Here is a 24,592-nt window from a genome sequence, read left to right as displayed (position 1 = left end):
TCTCTGAGTCTGAGACTGCCTAATCTACAGAATGAGTTCCAGAACAGCCAGGGCTACAGAGAAAAGCCCTGTTTCGATAAATTTTAAAGGCCTTTCAGTGATGGGTGGGGTAGAAGGGACTCCCTGGCAGCACAAGTCAGCCAGCTGCAGGGGTGAACAAGCAGAAGCAGGAGGAAGCCCAGGGGACAAGCCCACCCTCGGACAACCAGAGGCAAACAGTGAGCCTAGTTTCCCTCCTGCAGGCAAGAACTACAGCCTATACTTTAGGAGACTGAATGCAAGGGCATGACTGCTCCCAGGTAAGCTGAGGAGTAGATTTACTATAGATATGAGGGGAAGCACAGCCAGAGGCCTCTGAAAGTATAGAGAGTGAACTGGATGGGGGAGGGGGACACTTGGGAACCAAGAGAGCATGTGGGAAACAAGAGGTCAAGAGGGCATGTAGCCAAAATAGCTGAGTTGTATAAGGAAGAGAAGCTCAGGGGCTGGAGAGGTTTAGGGTTTGGGGGGAGGGAAAAGTCAGCCAGGATAACTCTGTACCAGGTAACGGTGAGTAGGGAGAGACTGGTGGCCAGAGTTGACTTTGGTATGTTAGACTAGGCAGCTTGGTTAGCTATTTGTCTCTCTGAGACCTAACTGAAACCATCCTACTACCCTTCTTTCCCCTTCTCCGGCTCTCCCTCCTGCCTTCTTCCCTCATTCCCCTGTTTCCTGACCCTTCAAAGGACATGCTTTACCTTTTGAGACCCTGTGACATCCGCCTCAACCTAAAAAGGCAGGTTAAAAGGCTCAAAACTAGAGGCTACCACCACAGACCAAAGTGTTAACAGCGACAGGTCTCTGTCCCTCCCTGTTCCCTGATCCAGTGCTGCCCAGGGCTCTCTGCAATGCTGGCTATGGGCCCCCTGCACACAGAGGATGGCACAGCAGTGACTGAACAGATGTAGATGTGAGGCTAAGGAACACCACAGCCCAGCAGGCAATGGAGCTGGACCTCCCAGTGCCGACGTGGAAGAGGTGGGAATCTTAAAAAAAAAAAAAAAAAAAAAGCTACCCAGCCATTGATCCTGAGCCGGAAGCTGGCCAGTGTCTGTGAGCCTCAACTTCTTGTTCCACAAAATGAAAGAATGAAGAGACATATCAGCACAGAGGAGGTCATAAACACAGTGCCATACCACAGGGTGACGCTGCTGCTGTCCTGATGATCTGTAATGTCTAGGAGCTGAAATCGGGAAAGAAAGCAAACAGAGTTTTCTCCAGGGTCCCCACCAAACTTCCAAAGGGTTTTGTTGTTGTTGTTGTTGTTGTTGTTGTTGTTGAACTCCCAGAAAGAAGCTATGGGTGGTCATCAATGAAGTGTCCACAGTCCCTTGTACCCCAAGTCCCAGCAACAAAACAGTCACAGCCCAGATAGGGCACATGAAAATGAGAAAAAGACCGCATGGCAGGGACAAGGCAAGCAGAGTACATCATTAAATGGACAGACACCTCACTGCCTGGCCCCAGACCCGCAGTCAGCGCCTGGCTGCCATGCAGCCCAGCTACCCTTGGCAATCTCCAGGACAGGACTTATCTGAACTAAAACCTATTATCTTTAATGTAACTCTTCGGAAAAACACCAGGGAAGGCAGCCAAAAAGACACTTCCGGAACTAAATTCTGGATCCCTCACGACTTGCTGGAACTGGTAGGGTGAAGGACCAAGAACAGGAAGAAAACACTTACACTAAAAATGACAAGAACCCCAGGATTCATTTCCTTGCGGACTCCTTCAAGCGATGCCTCAAGAGCCAGCCACAATCCTCCCAAAGCGTTAAGACGACACAAGGGTCAGGCCTCACCCAGGCGAACTGACAGTCCTGCTCTCTCTAGCCTAACCCCAACAGAACCTGGAGGAGAGAAGGCAGGTGCAGGAGCCATCAGGTCAGCTCCATGTAGAGCCAGAGCCTCCGGACCACCGCTGGCTGCAAGCGGAGCAGGCACCAAGATTCACACTCTTCTGGACAGACCTTGGAAGCGATGCCCCCTGCTATCTACAAATGGGGCTTGGAGAATCCCAAAGCTGCATCCTGGTGAAGACAGATCAGAGACACACCCACCCTGCTGGGCTCCAGAGTTCCAGAGCTTAGCTACCAGGCTCTAATCCTCCTAAGGTGCAAATATTGTGTCTTTTACAAACAAAATCATTTTTTTAAAAATGCAAAGGGAGAGGCTGACACCTCCCTGTGACAATCTGGGTTGGCCCCTCCTAGCACTGGTGACCAGACAATGGTAGCAGCGTCAATTTCTATCTGAGGGAACACTACAATGGCTACCCTGTTGGGCACTTCCCACTCCCATCCTCCCTCTCTCTTTCTCTCCCTCCCACCTCTCACAGTCTCACACATCAGGGTCTGAAGCAGTGGTTCTCAACCATAATCTCGACCCCTTTGGAGTCAAACAACCTTTTCACAGGGTCCACCTAAGAGCATCAGAAAATACAGACTTTGCATCACAATTCATAACAGTAGCAGAATTACAGTTATAAAATAGTAATAAAAATAATTTTATGGTAGGGCATCACCACAACATGAACTGTATTAAAGGGTACAGAGTTAGGAAGGTTGAGAAATGCCGGTCTAAGGGCACTGGGTTAGGTTATCCATTCACCCAGCAGCGGTGTAGGGGAGCCTGATCCGCCCAGTGCACCCTCAGGACTGGACAGGGACTGAAGCAGCAACAGGCAGAGGTGGGCTGGGGGTCCTAGGAGCTCCTGTGGGGCAGAGCATGAGACTGGACTCCACCCCTTAGCTTGGCTACAGGGTCTGCACAGCAGGGTTACCTCCAGCCCCAGCACCCCACCCGATGACTCAAGGTCCAAGTCCACAATCCACTCCCATTTCCCATAAGCATATGCTGGGGCAATGCCAGGGAAACAGGCTAGAGGCCAAGGGGAAAAGCCCTGGTGTAGCCCCTCCATCCCTGCACGGCACAGGCACAGTGCATTCACTGCAGGGTCAGAGAGCTGTCTTGTCAAAACTGCTGACAATGACAAGGGCAACCCTTCTTCATAAACAGCTTGACCACACAGTTGGCCGAACGGATGATGAGAGCTTAATCCAGATTTATGTGTCTTACATCATGCATTCCGCCATAGCAAATTAGAATCAAAATGAAATTATATGAAATTATACACAGAACACTCCAGGGCTGTGCTGTTGAACAAAACATAGGTTTGGTTGGATGTTCCCATCTTTTTCTCTATATGGTTACTCAACATCTGGGGTATGGAGTGTGTGTGTGTGTGTGTGTGTGTGTGTGTGTGTGTAAGTCATCAGCTCCTCCTACCCAGAGTGCTGTGGCAAATTCACCTCAACCACTTCCAGGAACAAGACCAAGAGAGAGTCCCAAATAGATCTATCAGATTGAAAAGCCACTCACGGAATACCAAGCAGGGCACCATTCACACACCCCAGCAGAGGGAAACACAATTCTGTATGTGCATGATAATGCACCAAACTCCCTGCACCTGCCCTGCAGTCAGGACCTCCATACATTACAGAGACCTTACTACATACTACCTGGTCCTGGCAGCTTTCTGGAACCTTAATGCAAATCTCCAACACCCCACCCCTTCATTCTTGCATGCTTGACAAACCTACAAAATCACGCCCATGGCGCCAAGTTCTGCTGATAGCTAGAGACCTGGTCCCCCAAGTCAGAGCTGCAGTGGTCTCTATATGCTTTTATAGCTGAAAGAAACCTCTAAAAATTTGACACTCATAGAAACAGACTCAAAATGAAGACTCCCAGGACATAGAGACCTGCTGGGGCCAGTGGCTCCCAGAAACCTAGTCCTGAGCACTGATCTGGCTCTGAACACCATGTCGCAGGGAAGCCCCTTGAGGGACAGGTCTCTCAACACTTAGAACTGCAAAGTTTGCTCTCTCAAGCACATCCTGGATGGGTGGGCTGTTTCCCCAAACACCCAGTCCCTGAGGATCATCCTCAGGGCAGTGAGGGCCTCTGCCTCTTCCACCAGCAGGCAGCAGCAGCTGGCTCAGAGGCCAAGTCAGCTGTGGGGGGAAGGGCGGGCAGCAGAGAGGCTTGAGGAGACAAACTAGATTACAGGTCTGCACTTCAACCCCCCGTGCCCCAACCAAAAGACATTACAGTCACGATTCTCCCCAATAAGAGTGACAGAGGGCTGGAGGCATGACTTGGTTGTTAAGGCGCTTAGCTAACATATATGAAGTCCCGAGTTTGATCCCTGCCACTGCATAAACCAGTGGTAAGGAACACCCGTAACCCCAGAACCCAGGAAGTGGAAGCAGAATGACCAGAAATTCAAGGTCATCCTCAGCTACCTATGGAATTCAAGGCTGACTTGAGCTACATCAGACTTTGTCTTACAGGGAGGCAGGCAGATCTCTGAGTTTGAGGCCAGCCTGGGCTCATAGAGAAACCCTGTCTCAGGGGAAAAACAACAACAACAAACAAAAGATGAGTTACCAACATTTTTGATGGCACCTAATGTCATCACTCCACACCCATTCTCATCAGGAAGCCACCAATAGTCACAGCCTCTACGGCCTTTGCATCTGCCTGGCCTAAGGTTCCTCTCTCTCACCAGGGGGTGGCCAGCACTCTCAGCTTTTAATGGCATCCCCTAGATTTAGATGCAGGTGGTTCCCCTGACTGAGAGAGGGAGGATCCACCCTTCTGCTCCACCCTGTCACACACGCCTGGTTTCAGCACCTTCCCATCAGTGACACAGCTCAACAGGCACGGGGTTGGCGGGCAGCCAGCCTGTGCGGCCCACGTGACCCAGTGCAAGCGCGTGTGTCGAGGAGCCCACTCACCTTCCCGAAGTCTCGGACATCAAAGAGGTCAAAGGGGTCAAACAGCTCGCTGTTCCTTAGTCCAAATTTATCGTGGCAGACTTTGAGGAAGGTGCGAATATTCTTCAAACACAGGAACTAGAGAGAGAAAGAGGCATCAGTAAGGGGACAGCATCTCAGAAAACATCACAGCAGCCGCAAGGTCCTGCGCGTGCATGCAGACAGAGGGAATAGGCGTCTTGGCAGCAGGAGAAACCCCTGTTCCATGCTGGGGAGGGGGACTGGAGCCCAGAAGCTTTGCAGCCTAAGTACTCCCAGGGTGGGGAGCTCTTATGTTCATGTTGGTGTGTAGGTGACAGGTGACATCAAATCACAGCTGGCTAACCCACACCCTGCCCTGGCGTAATCCTGTGCAGCTCTGACCCTGACTTGTATGGGAAGGACGATAAGACCATCAGCTTGTGGAGAATCAGTTGTAAAAAACTGAGAGGAGGGACTGGAGAGATGCTCAACAGTTAAGAGCATGTGCTGCTCTTTAAGAGGATGGGGCTTCAGTTCCCAGCATCCAGATCCAGTTCACGCAGCCTGTAAGTCAAGTTCCAGGGGGACCCAACTTCCTCTTCTGGCCTTTGTGGGAACTGCATGCACACAGTGCACATAGAAACAGGCACACATATATACACATTAATGAATTACACTTTAAAATTAGGAAAGAGTGAGGCAGTGAGGCAGTGGCACTCGGGAGGCAGAAGCAGGAAGAGCCAGGACTGTTATAAAAAAAAAACAAAAAAAACAAAAAAAAAACAAAAACAAAAACAACAACAACCTGGAAATAATTTTTAAAATTTAAAGAAACTGAAAGGCAGAGAGGAGAAGGCCCCCAGCACAGGCTTTGGAACACTGGGTTCCTGGTTTGCATCTTGTCTGAGAAACGACAAACAGTGGCCCAAGCTCCTGAGGCACTTGCTAGGCGGAGATTGTCCTCTGTTAGCAGGCAGGGGCCAAATCGTATGAAGAAGCCATTTAGGACCCAACACAACTGAGTATAGCATTGGAGTGGCAAGGACCCAGCGCCTGCAGCCCAGTACAACCTAGGACTTTAGGCCAATCAACCCCCACCTACAGGACCAACTACTAATCTCAAGTGAACTTCAGGAAGCCTGTTCCTGGCTCATCAGCAGTTTGTAGACAAATGAATGGATTCTGATACGACGGGGCCAGAATCACAAACAACATAAGCCTCAGCTCTCCTGAGAGCATACAGGGCCCCCTCCCCTGTCCTGTGCCACCACTACTCTGCCTTGGGTCAGTGCCCACCACCCTGGCTGAGATGTCACCATTCACAGATGACACTGTAATACTGGCCTGGTTCAATTCTCTCTCTCTCTCTCTCTCTCTCTTTCTGTCTCTCTCTGTCTGTGTGTGTGTGTGTGTCTGTCTGTCTGTCTGTCTGTCTGTCTGTTTCCATCTCACTCCAAGTAATTTCTTCCAAATAACATTTGGGATAAATTGTGACACAGGATGCTTTATCCCTAAACACCTGAGCACGCATAGCCTAGAATAATGACATCATTGGACATGTTCACAGCACGCTCAAATCGAGAAATGAACACGAATGCCACCCAATCTGCACACTATATTACATAAAGGACAACCAGATGGCCTTCATAGAAAACAAAAAGTAAAGGCTGTAAGGGAAGGGGGGAGGGGAACAGAAAGGGGAAATATGGCAGAGTGTCCAACCCAGGACCACACGGATATTGCTGTCAAATGTCTTCTGTTTCCATTAGCCTAGAACTGAATTCTACAATAGAACATTCTAAAATGACTATGTCCTTTATAACAATATCCTTTGTTCTGTCCCATACAGTCTATGCCACTAGACACATGGACCCAATAAGTACTTCAAATGTTCAAATGAAACAGTTGAATTGCCCATTTAATTTTATTGTAATTCAGTGAAATTTAGAGGCCATGCATGGCTGAGAATCGCTGGGTATGAAGTGCTTCACTTCTCTGTCTTCTATAACCTGATGGTGCTGAACAGCACCTGACCCTAGAGGATTCCATTCCCATGAAGGTCCTAGAATCTAGATTCAGAGACAGAAAGCATTTTAGGGGAGAAATGGTGGGGAGTGGTGGCAGTCTGGGAAAGAGCCATCCTGGTGATGGATAGACACACACAGACACAGACATACACACACAGACACACACACACACACACACACACACACTGCTATAAATGTGCTTAAAGTCCAAGCTGCATGATTGGAAATGGGGATGGTAGAGCTAGGTGTGGTAGCCAACTCCTGTAGGAGGTTGAGGCAGGAAGATAGCATATTCTGGGCTGGCCTAGGCTATCGAGCAAGACCCTAACTCAAACAAAGGAAAAAATGGTTACAATGACAGATGTTTATATATCACAAGTAGAAGATTTAAAAAGAAAGATATGGAGACAGCGTGACCCACAGGCAGAAGGTTACGTGGTGATGGACGCGGGGAGAGACAGGCAAGAATGAGACTGCTGCAAGCCAGCCACACCAAGTATTACCACAGTCACCAGAGCTTGGAAGAGAGTCAGTCCTGGGCACAGTCTCCCTCAGAAGCCCAAGAGAAAAACCAGCACACTCAGACCCTGCCCCCAGTCTCTGGCCTCCGCCAGCAAGGTGGCACAAGTCAGCAGAGAAGCACAGCTAAAGCAACCGCAGGGAGCAACAGAGCACACACATAGCCCAGCCTGGAAACTGGGACGAGGGGAGACACTACATCGAGAGCCCCCGGCGCCACCTCCTGCCCTACGGAGCACTGAGCTTCCAGCCTGGCTCAACTATCTTTTGCCCACAGCTCCTCTCTAATTTCCACTAAGCGTTTATTTTAATTCCTCCCCGGCCTCCCATTTTGGAGTTAATTACATAGGTCCCAACCATAATCATGGCCAGCGAGGCCAGGCTTCCTTTCAGGGCTCAGCACGGTCCAGTATCCCAGCGGCCCAGCCTCAGCCTAGACCCACCCTATCGCCACCCCCACCAGTGACCACTTGGGTAACCTAACCTTCAAGAGCCACGCCCCTGGAAAACAGCCACACCGGCAAGGGCTGTCTGCATGGACGAGGACAAAGGTCTTGGACAGATTTATGAGGATCTACCACCAGCAGGCATGCCACCTCGCCTCCCTTCATGAGAAGCTTCCCGCGACCTGTTCGCTTATGTCTTTAATCGCTGCCATTGTGCCATTGTCCTAGGAGCCATCTTATCTAACACAAAAGAAAACTGAGACAGAAAGCTAATAAGGACTTTGGCACACAAGCAGACACCATCGGGGGCCATGAACGAGCCCATTATTTGGTGCAGAGTGAAGGGCATTTGAGATGAAAGAGTTCTGCGGGCATAGGGTCACCTGCTGTCCATGCCTACGAGAAACACCCTTAAATCCCTCTCTCTACATATATACAATTAAGAAAACTGAGGCCCAGGGTGGCAAGGGTGTGGGGACGAATACCTGGCTGGGCAGGACAGGGCTATGCTGGCTGTCAGTCCCTTTCCGTTCCCATGAAGGCAGGGCAGCGGGCTGCTGCTAGTGCAGCTCAGATCCCTTCCTGCCCCACTGCCCGAGTACCAGGAGGGCGTGAGGCCAAAGCCCACCAGTTAAAGTCACTCACTCCTATACTGTAGAGACTGGCTCAGAGTCTAGACAGAGTCCCGAAGGTTGGAGGTGAGAGAAAGACAGAAGGCTGAGACTTCTGCAGCCTGTCTCAGAACAGAGGACACAGCCTGAGTGAGGCCCAGGCAAATGGCGGCACGGAGGCAGACCTTCCCCGCTCTTGGTTAAGCTGATGGGGCTGTCATTTGCAGCCATGGAACACCTGATAGCCAACCCAGCCTTATTTGCATCAGGGGTGCACAGCATTTTGTCATTGCCCTGGTTTGGCCTTCAGGGCCTTCACAAGGCAGCCAAGGGCCTCACAGTGTTCTGAAGCAACACTCAAGCTTAGGAAATCTGGTGAGTGTCCTTGTGAGTAATAGGGCTCTCGGGGTGGCAAGCAGCAGGCCACTGTGTTTGCTTAAACACTCAGGGCACAGGCCAGCACCTCCTGTTGTCCTTGACCCTCCCTAGGGTTCACCTTTTGACCAAACAGCCCTGCTTAGTGGGGCCTTGGCGGTGGGGGCCCCAGAGTAGACTGCTGGAAACGTCCGCAGCTCCTGTCTCGGCTCCCCAGCTCCTGGTGGATCTAATCAGGCTGAAATCACATTAGCACAGGGGCACAGTCTCCAAGCCACACACCTCCCCGGGCTCAGCGGGACAAGAAGTCTGACTGCTGCTCACTGTCATCTGTCACTCAGCTATGGCCAGGGTTGGGTGGGCGGGGCACATGTGAGCCACTGGGAAGCCTAACAGCACAGAAGGGCCCCACCACAGCCACTTCTCGGTGGAGCTTTGAAAGCAACTGACCACGATAAAACTGTCCTCTCCGGTCTGAAGAAGAGCCCCATCAGGAGAGGTAACCTAAGGGCTGTGGAGACCCCATCACTCTTGCAGGGCTCGTGGCATGCTGCCAGCGTGAGGGCAGGCCTGTCCTGCAGGGCATATTCTCTGTGGATGCTCCATGCTCGGCACCGAGACGTGGACGTAAAAGCAGAACCAGAACAGGGGGGATGTGGGGGGTCATCAGCCTGAGGCCACACAGCTAGTTTAGCTGAAGCCATGTTTAGTTTCAATTGTCAAAATCACCCGGGAAGGGAGCGTCTAGATCAGTGGTTCTCGACCTGTGGGTCGCAACCCCTCTGAGGGGCAAATGGTCCTTTCACGGGGGTCACCTAAGGCCATCAGACACCACAGATATCCACATTCCAATTCATAACAGTAACAAGCTATAGTTATGAAGTAGCAGCGAAAATAATTTTACAGTTGGGGGTGACCACAGCATGAGGAACTGTCTTAAAGGCCCAACAGCGTCAGGAAGGTTGAGAACCACTGGCTCTGGGCACCACCACTCACCGGTCTGGGGTCTCCGACTCTAAGAATGGAGACAGTGAGCTAGGAAGGAAGACAAGCATCCATTCATTCCCCTCTGCTCTTGGCTGTGAATGGGACGGAAGGAGCTACTCGAGTTCCTGCAGCCTTGACTTCCCAACAACGGAACTGAGAGCCAGATAAACCTTCTCCCTAAACCGCTCTTGTTGACATAGTCTGTCCCGGCAACAGGGACGTGGTCCTAAGCCTGGAGGGTGCCGTTTGAACACAGGTGGCCTGGGCACTGATCACCGAGGCCACATCTCAGGTTTCTGCACTAACCGCATGACAGACAGGATGACAACATGTTCCTGGAAGATCCGGACCCGGTGCATAGCCCAATGCTCTCACTCGCAGACCAGCCCAGGGCCAGGGTGTACAGCCAGAGCAGCAGCATAGTTCTGCCCCACCAAGGATGGGGATTCCTTGCTTCCCGGGAGGGTGGGTCTATATGGCATATCTACCGGTAAGCCCACCCGCCCTATGCAGCCACGAAAGGGTAGCAGAGTGCCCAGGACTACCCTTTGTCTAACACAGACCTGGCTTCTGGCTCCGCAGCAAAGGTCCCGCCCAGAGCACCAGCCCCTTCCATTTCGGACCTCTGGGAGTGGTCCCATGGTTGACTCATGACAGCCACAAAAGCCCCACTGTACAGGGTTTTCCAGAACTCCAGGCGCTGGACCAGAGCCCCACTGAGCTGCTCACAGCAGCCCCAAGTCACTGCAGCGATAAGGAAGCTAAGGTTCCAAGTCCCCTCCTGGCCTGTCCAAGCTCACTAGCCAGGATTCCACACAGCTGGCGGCAGATCTGAGACATTTTGATCTCCAAAACCAGATTGTTGTTACTGTTAAGTTATCCCGTGCAGGGTTCAGGGCAGAAAGAAAACATGAGGATTTTTTTTTTGTTGTTGTTGTTGCTGCTGTTTTGTTTTAAGAAGAGACCAATCCTTTCAGGAAAATTATGTCTATAGCAGGTACCATGGAGGTACAGAGAGTAGAAGCCCAGCCATTGCCCTGCACCCTTATACCCTTATACACAGACCCAGTCCCGGCCGGCGAGATTATTTAAACCATTTTGCATATAATAGTCAACTAGCAGGCGTATACCATTCCCAGTCTGAGACATGGGGCTTTCATGTGCTTGTAATCCATCCTGTCAAGCTTTTATTTTCAACCCATTTGGCAGATGCAGAAATTTAAGACATGAGAAGGGTGGTATGATTTGAGATCTGGACCCAGGCCTGTCCCGGTCTGGTCTGGTGCTCCCTGGTCAGCTAAGCTCCAGGAATGACTATGGGGGGGGGGGGGCATGACAGGGAACTCCACAGGGCAAGATTTGGGCTTTCCTCATCATTTCTCACACCTCCAGCTCCTCACTACCACCCCCACACCCCTGGGAATCAGCACCAACATACAGAGCTCTCAACACGAATTTTTCCTCCTTGCCCCACCTTTCCCAACCCCCAGGACTCAGCCACATTCTGGCATAGACCCATAACAGCCATGCGTGGTGGGGACAGCCTGGCCTAACCGGTAAGGAGTGCCCAAAGCCTACTCCCACTTGATGGCTACTTGTCCTCTTCATACCTCAACTTTCCAGTCTGTAAAATGAGCACAAATCCCGCCCCCTCCAAAATACTAGGCCATTTCGTCCAGAATAAGCAACAACTGACCTAGACTACCTTCTGAGCAGGCACAGAAGGGCCCTGGAAGAGGATTGGGGGAACTGGAGAGATAGTTCAATGGTTAAGAGCACTGACTGCTCTTTCAGAGGACCCAGGTTCAATTCCCAGCACACACAATGCAGCTCACAACTGTCTGCAATTCCAGCTCTAGGGGACCCAACAACCATGGCAAAACATTAATGCACATAAAATAAAAATAAATAATTTTTAAAAAAAGAACAGTTTGGAATAGATAAGGCCAACACCTTATCAGGGCCTTAAGAGCTATAAAAGCTGTTACTAGGCCACACCAGGTGTGGGCCAGGACCTTCTTGCTACCAGCCATCCACTCTGGTGGAGTTAAGCCTGTTGCCTCTACCATATTCTTATAAACTCTCAGGTCCTGAGAGTGGCCACCCAGGGGGAGAAGTGAAGACAACAGCTACCCAGAAACCCTGGGGACAGATTCAGGGTCTCTGCTCACCAGTCCCCACAAGTCCTACTCCCCATTTTTGTGCACTCGAGGGTCTGCCAGAGACCAGCCACAGCCATCACAAGCCCAGGAGGAACGTGAAGGCCACACCCAGGAAGGGTGGCAGAGCAGTTCTGTGGCTGTGGCACCAAACACACACACACACACACACACACACACACACACAGAATGGCACTCTTTCAAGGCCTCTGAAAGGTAGAGACCACCGTATGCAACTGCCCTGCTCTGTAGGAAGGCTCGGGAGAAGACCCGCGGCCCCCGGCAGTCTTCGCAGAATATTTCAACAAATGGAGTGAAGACAGCTCTGCTTCCAGGGCCTTCCCTTCCGGCTGGGGTGACACCGCACCTCCCCGGAGCCTTGGGTCCTGCTGACCAGAGCTTTGACTGGCAGCTGGGGATGACTTTGATCAATAAGAAATAGGAAAACGAATTAATGTTTTGCTTTATTTATGCCACGCTCATTCCAAAACCATTTAAAACAGCATCATTACTATTTAATAAGTCTAGTTTGCTGGAACGGATCAAATTTGGGACTCTTGGAGTAGATGGTGGTCCTGGGTGACAAGCTGGCCAGTCGATCCCCAGGGCACATTCAGGGACTCAGGAGCCGGTAAACAAATGGCTGGATGTTCACAAAGCACACAAACCATCAACCTCTGCACTAAGAAACGGAGGCACACAGGCTGGGACCGGTTGCAGCAAGGCTGTCCAACGCCACCCTACAGTCACACACACACACAGCACCTTCCAGGCTGTCCCCAGGATCACTGTGACCCCAGCAGGCCTTGGTGGTGGGACAGTTGAGATGGCGTGATGCTCCCAGGGAAGAGTCCTATCCGCTGCTCCTATCAGGGAACAGACTGTAGAGAAGACGGGGAGGGGCTGATCTAAGGAGCATAGGGATGTGTTATGTCTGAATGGTCTAACATGAATACTTCCTGGATGCTTCCTCAGCTGCAGACACATCACCCAGATGAGGTGCCAACAGCTGGGGAAGAGTCCAGTGCCTCCAGGCCATGTTTCTTCTGCACAGGGCTGGAAGGCTGAGCGGCCAGTCCAGTAAGAACTGGGGAGGTGATATTCTCTTTGTACCACAGGTCTGCCAGGGACAGGCTTTGCCCCCTATTACCCTTATGAGGGTCTGCATGTCCTCCGTGGAGGGAGTCCACCTGCCAGGAGCAAGCAGCACACCAGAGATGGCTGGGCTTCTTCAACAGAGCAGGAGAAAGGACCAGGCTACGATGCACCTCCTTTACCATGTCCCAAGGCTCCCATATTGCAGGGACATTCACAATCAGTACTTAAATGCCAGGTGGCATTTTTACCTCCTCCAACAACAAACAGCGCCAGATGATCACCAGACCGAGCCAGGCATTGCGCCAAGCCCATCATACCGCTGTTGAGTTCCTTCCTTCTAATGTGCCCTTGACCTGATGATGTAGAAATGACTCAGGGATCAACCCTCTTACCCAGACGGGGGGGTGGGGCAAGCCAGGGTGCTGGAGTATGGGAGCCTTAACTGAAACTTACCTGGATTCTGAAGTATACAGCAGAGTATTAAGGCACACTTCTAGGTTTGTCTGGGAGGTGCTTCCAGAGAGGACTGAGGGAGAAGGACCCCCACCCCAAATGTGGTCAGCATTACCCCACAGGCTAGAGTTTGGATGGAATCAAAGAGTCAAGGAGGAAGCCAAGGACACGGGGCATTCATTCTCTCTCTCCACTTCTCTCCCCTCTCCTCCCTCCTGCTGGCCAGGAGATAAAGGAAAATGCTCAGGTCAACACTCTTCTTGCCACTATGGACTGAAACCTTAAAAGCAAATGAATCCTTCTCCCTTGAGCTGTGTCTGGTATTGCGTCACAGTGAGCAGAAACCTGACAAGACTGTGATCCACGCCAGGACCCCAAACTCCAACCCAGCCCTCAAACCCCAGCTGTCACCAGGCCCCCATCACAGGCACAAGCATCCCGCTGACAAAAGCTCCCTCTGGATTCCCAGAGCTGAGCACTGTTGGAGCCCCCAAGCTGCTGTCAGCAGGGATGAAACCAGAGTCTGTCATTCGTGGCCATGTGGGTCCACTGCATCCAGATCCCAAGCCACGTGGGTCCATCTACGTGCAGAGCCCAGGCCATGGGGAGCAGTTTCCAAAGGTCGTGGGATGAAGCTCTCTGCGGAAGAGACTCCCACTTACCCAGAGATAAGGGAAGTTGAGAGAGACTAAGCTTGGCTCAGCCTTCAAAGCACTTCATCATCCATACCTGGTACCAGAGCCACTCACGAAAGCACTCAGCAAGAAGTAGAGAGGAACAGGTGGGCGGGCAGGTAGGCAGGCAGGAGACTCTGTGCTCGGCTCTGAGACCCTAGCAACCCACAGACACTTAACAGGCAGTCACTGCCACCTGAGTTCAGAGGATGCAGCCTGAACGCAGCCGAAGGGGCTCCAAAAGAATAATCGGCCCTCTGCCCAGCCACCCTCCACCCTCTACGTGGCTAATGGCCTGTTTGAGCCTCAAGGATAAGAATGGCCCACAGTATCAAGACTTCAAGGTCAGGGTTTTCAAAGCAAAAGGTTTTCTATAAAGCTAGCAGGAAATTGCTTTTCTAGTATCTTGTTGTATAAGCATCTTCCTTAAGCCGGCTCAGAATGCTGCCCGAGGGTTCAAATCCCACTCTCTGCTGCCCAGCTCTCCTAGGCAGGCAAGGTTCTGAGGGATTAGCCCAGATGCTGCCTCGCCAAGCTCGCACCAACTCTCCCACCTCCTTCACCCCCTCCTCTGCGGCAATCCAGCAGCCAGACCATTAATGTGAGCCCACAAGCCGCCCGTGAAATTGCCGGGTCTCTGCCTCTTCATCTTCTCCATCTCTTCTCCCCTCTGGAAAGTGGCCTCCAAGGTCACTCTGGGAGAACAACTCTCTCCTCTAAGCACCCTTTCTCCTGTGCAATTTGGACAATCCAATTCCAGACAGACCCGGGCGGAACACTCTCGGCTGTTCTTTCCCCATGGCGCGCGCTGACATCAAAGCCAAATGCGCGCCTTAATGGTTGGCACACGTCGGATTATCACTCTCCCATCTGCACAGACGAGTCTTGCCATTACCCCCATCCTGCTGAGCTGAAAATGTGGTAGGAAAATCCTAACAGTAGCATCGGGGAGCTCCCAAGCAGGCGAACAAAATCAAACATTCTTACATGATTCGGAGCCAAGAGCCAACAGCCCTTCGCTATGAGGTGGTAGGACTGGAGCCCGCCCCACTACAAAAGAAAGGCTCAGGAAGGCCGTGCGTGTGGCAAAGTGTCAGAATTCTTGGGTAAACTGTAAATAGATATCCTCTGGGACTGAGAGGCAAAGCTGACCTTTGGGAATACTGGGGACAGGCTTTGAGTGACTTCACTTACAGTCCCTGCGGGGGATGCTGGATGTACCCTGGAAACTGTCCTCAGTCTCCCAGGGATACCTCCAGTCCCCATCACTAGGAAACAACCCCGGGGGATCCCGTTGGCACCCAGAGATAATCAGGCAGCCTTGCCTGCTCTCTATGCCCACCACCAGGATCTGGAATAGTTAATGTGAACCCTTTGTGGCGCCTGAACACAGACCTGAGTGAGACCCTGTCACAACACTGCTCCACACCTGTCTCTCACCTATCCAAGGCCGTCACCAGTCCACAGCTGAGTCATTTCCTATGGGAGTGACTTTATAGTTTGGATTTAGAATGCTGCCCCAAGGCCCATCTGTCAAGTCTGGCCACTCCTGCTTGATGCTATTGGGAGGTGAGGCCTAGGGCTGGAGGATGGCTCAGTGGTTAAGAGCACTTACCGCTCTTGCACAGGACCTGTCCAGTTCTCAGTACCCACAAGCTGGCTCATAAGCATCTGCAGCTCCAGCTCCAGCAGGTCCACCTCCCTTTATAAACCTCCATGGACACCAAGCATGAACATGGCACATACATACATACATGCAGACAAAACATTCATACATTCTCCCCCCCCCCCCCCCCCGAGACAGGGCTTCTCTGTGGAACAGCCTTAGCTGTCCTGGAACTAGCTCTGTAGACCAGGCTGGCCTCGAACTCACAGAGATCTGCCTGCCTCTGCTTCCCAAGTGCTGGGATTAAGGGTGTGTGCCACCACCACCCTTAAATCTCTTAGAAAGGGGTAGGATCTAGTGGGAAGCCTAGTCACTGACTGTGAGCACGGGGCACTGACTGTGAGCACGGGGATTGCGGGGGCATCCCTCCAAACTCCTGTCCCTTTGCTATTGCTGCCTTGCCCCCTGGTCTGGTGTTGGCTCCCGCATGCATTGTGGCACCCCCAGCCACAGTGTGTTGTCTCACCACACCAGTGAAGGAACAGGAACCACCCATGGACTGAAACCTCCACAGTAGAAGACAAACTTTTCTTTTTAGCTTGACATCTCAAGTATTTACCACAGTGACAGAAAGCTACCTGACACACTAAGTCACACTAGGGCTGCTAAGCCATTAGGCAAGAGCTACCAGGCAAGACCCAGAAGCCAGAGACTTCACCACCTTCTGCAGGTACAAGGAATATTGCTGCTTCCGGAAACCAGGTCCCCGAGCTCCGGCAGCTACCGCAAGCCCCACTAAACTAGGGAACACCAAGGTACAAATTACAGGGAACCACATAGGCCTGAGGACATACAGAGGCCTCTGTCCTGCTGGGTTCTGGCAGGAGTTCCCAAACTGGTCTGCTTCCTCCTCCCTGGACCCTACATAGCAGACCTGGAGAGGTGTGATGGAGACCCTTACAAGGGCACAGGCCCATTATGAAAACTCTGTCCAACAGCATTGCCTAAATCTGAGTGGCTCCAAGGCTACTTCCTGATACCATCCCACTGGGGAAAGGTCGCAATTCATGATTAGGGATCCTCGAGTACTCTGTCAGTGACATCACAGGCAAAGTACTCTAAATAGAGTCCCTCACAAAGGCAGGCTCTGACCTCCCTCCCCTCCTCCCCCCACCCCAAGTTTACTGCTGAGTTATTCTGGAAACCAGATCTTCCCAGACATAACTTCAAGATCTCAAGACTAGCACCCTAGCTCTCTACTGAGTCAGCCAGCCCTGTGAAGAGTGAGTACTAGAGAGAAGGTGTGAGAAGGTTATAGAGACTATCATGACACAGCCCGGAAGCCACAGGGCGGGAAGAGCCAGGCAGAGCCTCCCCCAGAGCCCCCAGGGGAAGTGTGGCTCACACCTTGGTTTGGGAGTCAGACTCCAGCATAAAAACCGCCTAAATGCCTTTGTTCTGTGTCCTAGTCTGTGGGCACTCCAGGGGCAGCTGGGCCAAAGCCATCCTAGGGCTTTTAACCTCACACTCCAGAGGCTCAACACAGCAGGCTCGCAGCGAACATCACAGAGTGAATGGGGGAATGAAGGAAGGAAGGAAGGAAGGAAGGAAGGAAGGAAGGAAGGAAGGAAGGAAGGAAGGAAGGAAGGAAGGAAGAGATTGACAGTTGGGCTTCAGCTGCTGTGACAAACAGCTGAGAAAATCAACTTAAAAGAGGGAAGGTCTTTGGCCCATGATCTCAGAAGTTGGCCACTACTTTGGGACTGACTTATGCCCAGGCACCATGGCTAGAGTGTAGCAGGGGAAGCTGCTACATCAAGGCAGCCAGGCACAGGAAGAAAAGGCTTCCCCACCACACTTCCCCTCCCAGTAAAGCCTCCCAATCCTCTCCAGGATTATCTCCCCTGATGTTGGAGTCTTCAGAGTTCCTTCATGACCCCAAAGCCCAGCAGTGGCCACCAAGCCTTTCATATGAACATTCAGAGGACATTTCGGATCTAAACAATAACGAAAGGACTGACTCCCAAGGAAAAACTGGTTTCCACAACTTGGTTTCTGCAACCCCGTCCCTCTCAAGCATCACACTGCTCACAGGTCCCAGACACTGGGCCACCCACCTGAGGGCCCAGGATAGGCTCCATCTGGGACTCCGAATAGCCAAGTCCACAAGGGACCCCTGCCTGGGTCCAGTCTCCCACTTCCCCTACCAGACACGGTGATATCTCACTTGTGCTGCAGATACCTTTGGTGCAGTGTGTCACTCAGGAAAGGGTAGAACAAAACCAACCAGCTTCCAGGCAGAGATTCTGGTTTAAATCTTCTCCACCACCCATGCCCGAGAAATCCTGCCCTCGGGGACCTTGACTCCAGGCTGCACACAAACCCATCTACCAGGGGCTGTCACCTTGAGCAGGTCAGTTTTTTTTTTGTCAACGTGACACAGGCTAAGGTCATCTGGAAACAGGGAACCTGGTAGAGAAAATGCCCCCATCAGGTCGCCTGTAAACAGGTCTGGGAGGCAATTTCTTGAATAATGTCTGCCCTGGGAGGGTGGGGCACCTGGAGGCAGCTGCAAGCATCCTCTCGCTCCTACACCAGCAGGTGACTCTCCCACACGTGACAACTCAAGGCATTGCCGCTACAGGTAGCCTAAGCCTCATCTTTCCCAGCCAGGCTGCACACCCCTCAGTTCATGGGGAAACCACTCCCGTGTCTGACATGGCTAGGTGAGCATAGCTGGAATGCTGGTATGTGGTGTGTGTGTGCACTCTGTGTGTGGACAAGTGGGTACCTGCGCACACCTGGAAGCGTGTAGTAGGTGTGCCTGTGCACACGCTTTGATAGGTGTGTGTGTGTGTCTGTCTGTCTGTCTGTCTGTCTGTTATGACTAATAAAAGTGTCTAATAAAAAATTTTTTTAAAAAACCCAGGGAAATAATCTTGGACTACAAAGAGGTCGACGGTACGTAAGCATGTTTTTCCTGTTTCTTAAATGCAATTCCATTTCATTTTACTCCTGTGTACAGTAAACACAAGCTTAACAGGGCAAGGAAAAAGAAAGACGGATGTCCTTCCCTTCTGCTGCCCCAACAGACGGTCGCCCTGAGGACCTGAGCAGAGAGGAGGCCACCTGAGTCCTGCTCTGCAGGATGATGCCCGCTACGGGCATCCTAGAAGCTTTCCGAGTTGATTCCTTGGGTTTCTAGGCTTCCGTCAGTCTCTCGCTGAGGCCCCAGAGGGTCACTATCAACTTTGCCAGTTTAGAGGGTTCACCAAAGACTTTGCTTCTGAAGTCTCCTGGCTCTGTTATGTGGGAAAAACTTCCACACAGTTGGGAGCTCAGAGTTGTTCGGTCAGCAGTGGCAACCACTGCTCCAGATCTCTGTACCCTGACTTAGCGAAATGCACCCTGGGAATTCTCAGTCAGAAGGAGCATTACCCTCATCTACCCCTCTGCCTGGTTTCACTCTCAAGATTAGGGCCAGATGGTACTGAGGACATACCACAGGACAGAACTCTGCTGAACATGAGCAAGCCTCTGCCCCTCCAAGAGCCTTAGTTACCCCAACAGAGTAGCTCTATCATTCCCTGAGTTAGGAAGGGGCAGGGCAAAAGCTTGAGGGAGTCAAGAAGACTTCCTCAGAATTTAGAGGGGGGTCTTTCCCCAGCTCTCTAAAGCAGGCCCTCGGTGACCTTTCTGGTCCCCTCACACCACCCCTCCTTCCACAGGGCCCTGCTCTGACCTCGGCCCTCAGTTCTCCAGATCTCTGAGTCTCCCAGGTCAATGGAGAGGCTCTCTACTCTTCTGTCTCTCAGAGAGAGAGAGAACAAGGGCACAGCTCCACACTGCCACCCCCACCAGCCTGAGGAATTCCCCTAATCTTTCAGGAACTTAGACTCAGGCCAAAATGAGTTCGTGGCTTCTTCTTTTGTTTCTGGTTTTTCCCCACAAGCAGGTATGGCGCCTTAGCTCTTAGACCATAGCTCTTCTCAGGGCTGGAAGTGGGAGGAGGGGATCCCTGGAGCAAGGCCAGCCTCTAAGGTTCCCTTTCTCAGAGGCCCATGAAACCCTGACAGTCAGCAAACACTGAACTTTCCAGAAATTCCAGTCCCACTAGCTTCAGGCCCCTCAGCGCCCCGCACCCAAGCAGGGGAGAGGGGACAGGGTTCCACTGGTGCCAGGGGAACAGGTGGGCCAGCCAAGGTCAGGAATGTTCACAGCTGCAGACTCACCCGCAGGCCCCAGTCCAAAGGAGCCCAGCATGTGAGGGGCCATCCAGGCCCAGAGGGCAGGGAAAGAAAGCTGGGCCAAAACTGGTATTTCAGTACTGACCCCATCTGCTCAAGGTCATGAGAAGGGCAGGAAGTACTAACAGTAGCCTCCCATCTGCCCTTGGCACCCTGGGTCCCACAGTCAACCAGAGTTCCTGCCAAGGCATCCAGGAATTCTGGTTTCTCATCCTCCTGTTCTTGCTAGCATGTTCTGAGCTAGGATAGCCACTGCCATCTTGGTAAAGCAGAGACACGGTGACCCAGGCTTGCACTCTGGGCTGTCGCGTATGCTAAGGAAGGGTCCCAGGTCCTGTCACCTGTGAACAGGGAAGGAAGGAGCCTGGGGCAAGTGGGTTTTTACTTTTTCTCTCAACATAGAAACAACCTCTCCTAGACAAAGAGAGGGAAGGGACTTAAGGAACTTGCCATCTTTGTCCCGCAATGCCATGAACTACAGAGGTGTTCCGCCCAGCTGCTGCAATGCTTTGCCCAGCCTGGAGCTGGGGGTGACACAAGAAGTGACCAAATGTTGGATCCAGAAGCTCCTCACTGGCACCTCAGTGCCCCTAACTCACCATGGAGGTGGGTATAGTTGCCCTGGCCTGGGCCCAACATGCCTCCTCCAGTCTCCCTACATGTGGACACCCAGACTGTCTGCACAGCCTCACCTCTAGTCAGGTGCAGGAGGGTGACAGCTGGGCTTATTAAAGGTGTGCATCACATGAGAGAGGGGGTTCCTTCCAGCAAAGGAATACCCATGTCGGGCCAAAGAGCCCCAATTCCAGGTCCCTAGCAAACTCATCTGTAGGCAGAGCAAGAAACAGAGAAAGCCAAGCGCCCCTCCCCCCTTTACCTTAAACACCATGCACAGCTCTGAGGACCCTGTACTATGCCCCTCATCGACCCTCTAGCTAAGCCCACAGGACACCAGGCCCAGCTCCTCACCACTTTCCCCAGTCCACTCACCCTTCACTGACTTGGCCATCAGATTTGCATCATGTCCCACTTTGTGGCATGCATGAAAAAAAAAAATCTCTTGATCTGCCTTCAGAGAGAATGGCAACCCCACCCCACCCTGCCCCATCCCAGGTGTTATTTTGGGGGCCGGGGATGGAGCAACCAAGGGAAGTGAGAGAGCAGCAGAGCGACTCAGAGGTGCTGAGAAGCGGAGCATGCTCACAGCCCCCATCCCCAGGGCAACTGGGGTAGCAGGAGAACGGAAACCCAACAGCAGCAAGCAGCAGATCATTCTCTGAGAGGGCAGAGGTCCTAATCAAGAGCACAGGGGGAGCCTGCCACTGCTGTCACCAGGAAGGGACACTCAAACTCCTGCCATACCAGGCAGCAGCTGTGGGGGCATGGATCCAGACCCAGCACCCCAGCGAGACCACCCAGGCTCTATCCATATTCCTGCTTCACTTCTGCTTCTGCCCAAATCCTGCCCTCTCCTCCCCCGATCCCGCCCAGGGATCCCAAGCTGTTCCTCTCTTGCATCCCCCTGCTACCCATGTTCTTGAGCAGCTCTGACAACACATCATGTCCAGACGAAGGAAAGAGAACACTGTGTCAGGGAGACAAGACAGACTAGAAAAAAAAAATCGACATTCACATCTTAAATCTTGGAACCTCAAAGGTACCCTCAAACCAGGACCAGTTTTTGCAGATGTACTAGGCACTATCCAGACTTGGCCCAGTGTGAGCTGTCCCCTACAGTACTGCTGTCCTCAGAGGTACCAGGTACCTGTCCCCATCCTGCGAACCCCACCTGCCCAAAGAACACGTCAATTCCCACTCCCGTGAAGATCCACACCAAGATTAGCATTGTCTCTCCCAACCCACCTCTGGGAACACCCTCTCCTTAACAGGCATCAGTGCCCCTCAGCCATCACCGAGCCCATGAATGAACTCTCATTAATCACATCCCACAGGGCAATGGTGGTGCGTGCCTTTAATCCCAGCACTTGGGAGGCAGAGGCAAGTGGATTCCCATGAATTGAGGCCAGCCTGATCTAAAGAGCGAATTCCAGGACAGGCTCCAAAGCTTCACAGAGAAACCCTGTCTGGAAAACCAGAAAACATTTCAAGGATAAAGGCAAGGGTCAACAGCTCACCACAGTCACCCCCTCGGCGCTCATAAACACCCCTGACTGCAAAGGCCTCAGTCCTCCACAAGGGCAGACAGAGCAAGAGTAAGCAGGCTGGGAGCTCCACATTACCCTGGGGCTCCACATTGACTCTCTCCCGCTACACACCACAGCAAGCCGCTGCAAATCTGGAGCATGAAGGCTCTGACCTCCGAATGCTAGCTCTGCTCCCTAGATAAGCAACTGAGACGAAAACCCATCACCATCAGCTCAACCCATTCTACTCATTCAGATGGCTTTCAAGAGATCCCAGTTGAGTGTTTTGTTTGTTTCAACTTTCCTTTTCATTTTACTCAATGTTACCAAATGTAATCCTTCTGTTTCCCACCGCTCCTCCACCTCTTCGCTCCCTCATTCAACAGTCTCTTACCATCCTAAACAAATGCTATCATGGACTGCTTTACTGGTCACTCATATTTTGCTCTGATTACCTCTAGCAATAGCGACAATATGGGACTAACAAGCAGTCAGCAGCTGTCATGGAGCCAAGACATTTCATAGAGTACAAAGAAGGTGGGCAAGGTGAGGGGCAAGACTGGGGGTCATAAATGATGACAGTACACCCTACATGTCTGGGAACTCCACTCAGATCTGGTGGGAAACAAAGGATGGAAGAAGTCAGGGTAGGGTGACTCCTCTCTGAGACCCAGCAACAAGAGGCTCTACAAAAAAAGAAGAGAGAGTTACCTGGCAGTGGTGGCACATGCCTTTAAGCCCAGCACTTTGGAGGCAAAGACAGGCGGATCTCATGAGTTCAAGGCCAGCCTGGTCTATGGAGCTAGTCCCAGGACCGTTAAGGCTACACAAAAGAAGCCCTGTCTCAAAAAACCAAAGTGGGGGAGATAATAATAATAAAAAGGAGGAAGAGAAGAGAGAGAGAATCACTGATGTTAATCGGGGAGCCTGAATCTCAGCAATCAGCAACCTAAGTGACCCAGGCTACAAGTAGCGGGGTGGAGGGAGGGAGAATTGGTGACCAGGAAGGCAAGGGATACTCGGGCGGACACAGCCATCGCAGCCCTGTCCCAGGCTCAGGCTCACTAAGGGCACGTAATAGACACTCATGGCCCCTGTTGGTAGAGGGCCTAGAAGATAAGCCCCTGGATCACATTGCCCCATATCCCTGGGATCACCAAGGTCCTGGAGAAGGTAGCATCCACACCACCTGGAGACTGGAGGCACACAGGACAGGCACCTATCACCTCTAACCAGAGACTTCTCTACTACACAGCCTGGGCTCCAGATACGGAAGGAGATGGCTGGGCCCCCTTTAGTCTTTATTCCTGACACTCGGTGTTAGATAACAACACATATGCTATCCTTCAGTCCAGGCTGGCTCCAGGTCCACCGCAGCAGGACAGGGGCCCAGGCTCAGCCCATGTGGTCAGTTCTGGTCTCATGATCAGGTATGGTCACCCCAGTCTTAGCAAATGCTTCTCCCTGTGACATCAATGAGGCTATCGAGTGAGTCTCAGCAGAGCCACTGTGAGCTTGTTTCCTGACTGAAGCTTTGCTGGATCAATAGCAATAAAAGAGGCCCCAAAAATCAATTTAAGGCAATGTCCTTTTTAAGAAAAACCACTCCGTTCATAATCAACACTCACTTTAAAAACAACAGACAAGCTATTCTGAGTTTTCCGTCTGCTTGGCTGAGCTCTGCAAAGGCCACCTTGTCACTATCAATGAACCAACATGCTGGGGAGGAGCCCTTTGCCTGGGAACTGGAGCCCAAGGTCCATTTCATGCCTACAGGAAGCGGCAGCTTGCACCTACAGGCAGTGGCGGTTCACACCTGCTCTGACCTGAATGAACTACAACCTGGATGCAAAACTGTTAGTTCAAACAGATGCAAGAATCCAGAGATGAGTCCCATCACTGACAGCCAGCTCCTTGGCTCTGCAAGTGGTGCCTGAGCCTAAATGTGCACACATGCGCGTGCTCGCACGCGCGCACACACACACACACGCACACGCACGCACACATACACTCTCACACACACACACACCAGTTGAGCTAGCATCATGCCACCAATTTTTGTTTGGTTGGTTTGGTTTTAGTTTCTGTTTGTTTTTCGAGACAGGGTTTCTCTGTGTAGCCTTGGCTTTCCTGGAACTTGCTCTGTAGACCAAGCTGTCCTGGAACTCAAGAGAACTGCCTGCCTCTGCCTCTCCGGTACTGGGTGGCATTAAAGGCATGTGCCACTATGCCCAGCTACACCTCTAGCTTTTGAGTCCAGTAAACATGGCCCTACCAAGGGAAGAAAGATAAAAGCAAAGCCATGCATGTACACAAATGCATTCTGAAAATCCAAACACACACACACATGCACACACACACACACACACACATATACATAAAGGTCAATAAAGAAATGGGAAACAG

General features: G+C 51.9%; 1 protein-coding gene across 2 annotated transcripts in view; it reads right to left on the bottom strand.

Moving 5' to 3' along the window:
* Nucleotides 1-24,592, bottom strand: part of Vav2 (vav guanine nucleotide exchange factor 2) — a 173,676-nt gene that overhangs the window by 129,375 nt on the left and 19,709 nt on the right. For both annotated transcript variants that reach the window (XM_087899823.1, XM_087899824.1), the window contains exon 2: nt 4,841-4,957. In XM_087899823.1, coding sequence (XP_087755949.1) covers nt 4,841-4,957 — 117 coding nt within the window. The remainder of the gene's footprint in view (nt 1-4,840; nt 4,958-24,592) is intronic.

The sequence above is a fragment of the Myodes glareolus genome, chromosome 21, assembly GCF_982192425.1.
Source record: "Myodes glareolus chromosome 21, mMyoGla1.1, whole genome shotgun sequence".
Lineage (NCBI taxonomy): Eukaryota > Metazoa > Chordata > Mammalia > Rodentia > Cricetidae > Myodes > Myodes glareolus.
The sequence above is the reverse complement of the archived record's forward strand: the minus strand, read 5'-3'. Positions and strand labels throughout refer to the sequence as shown.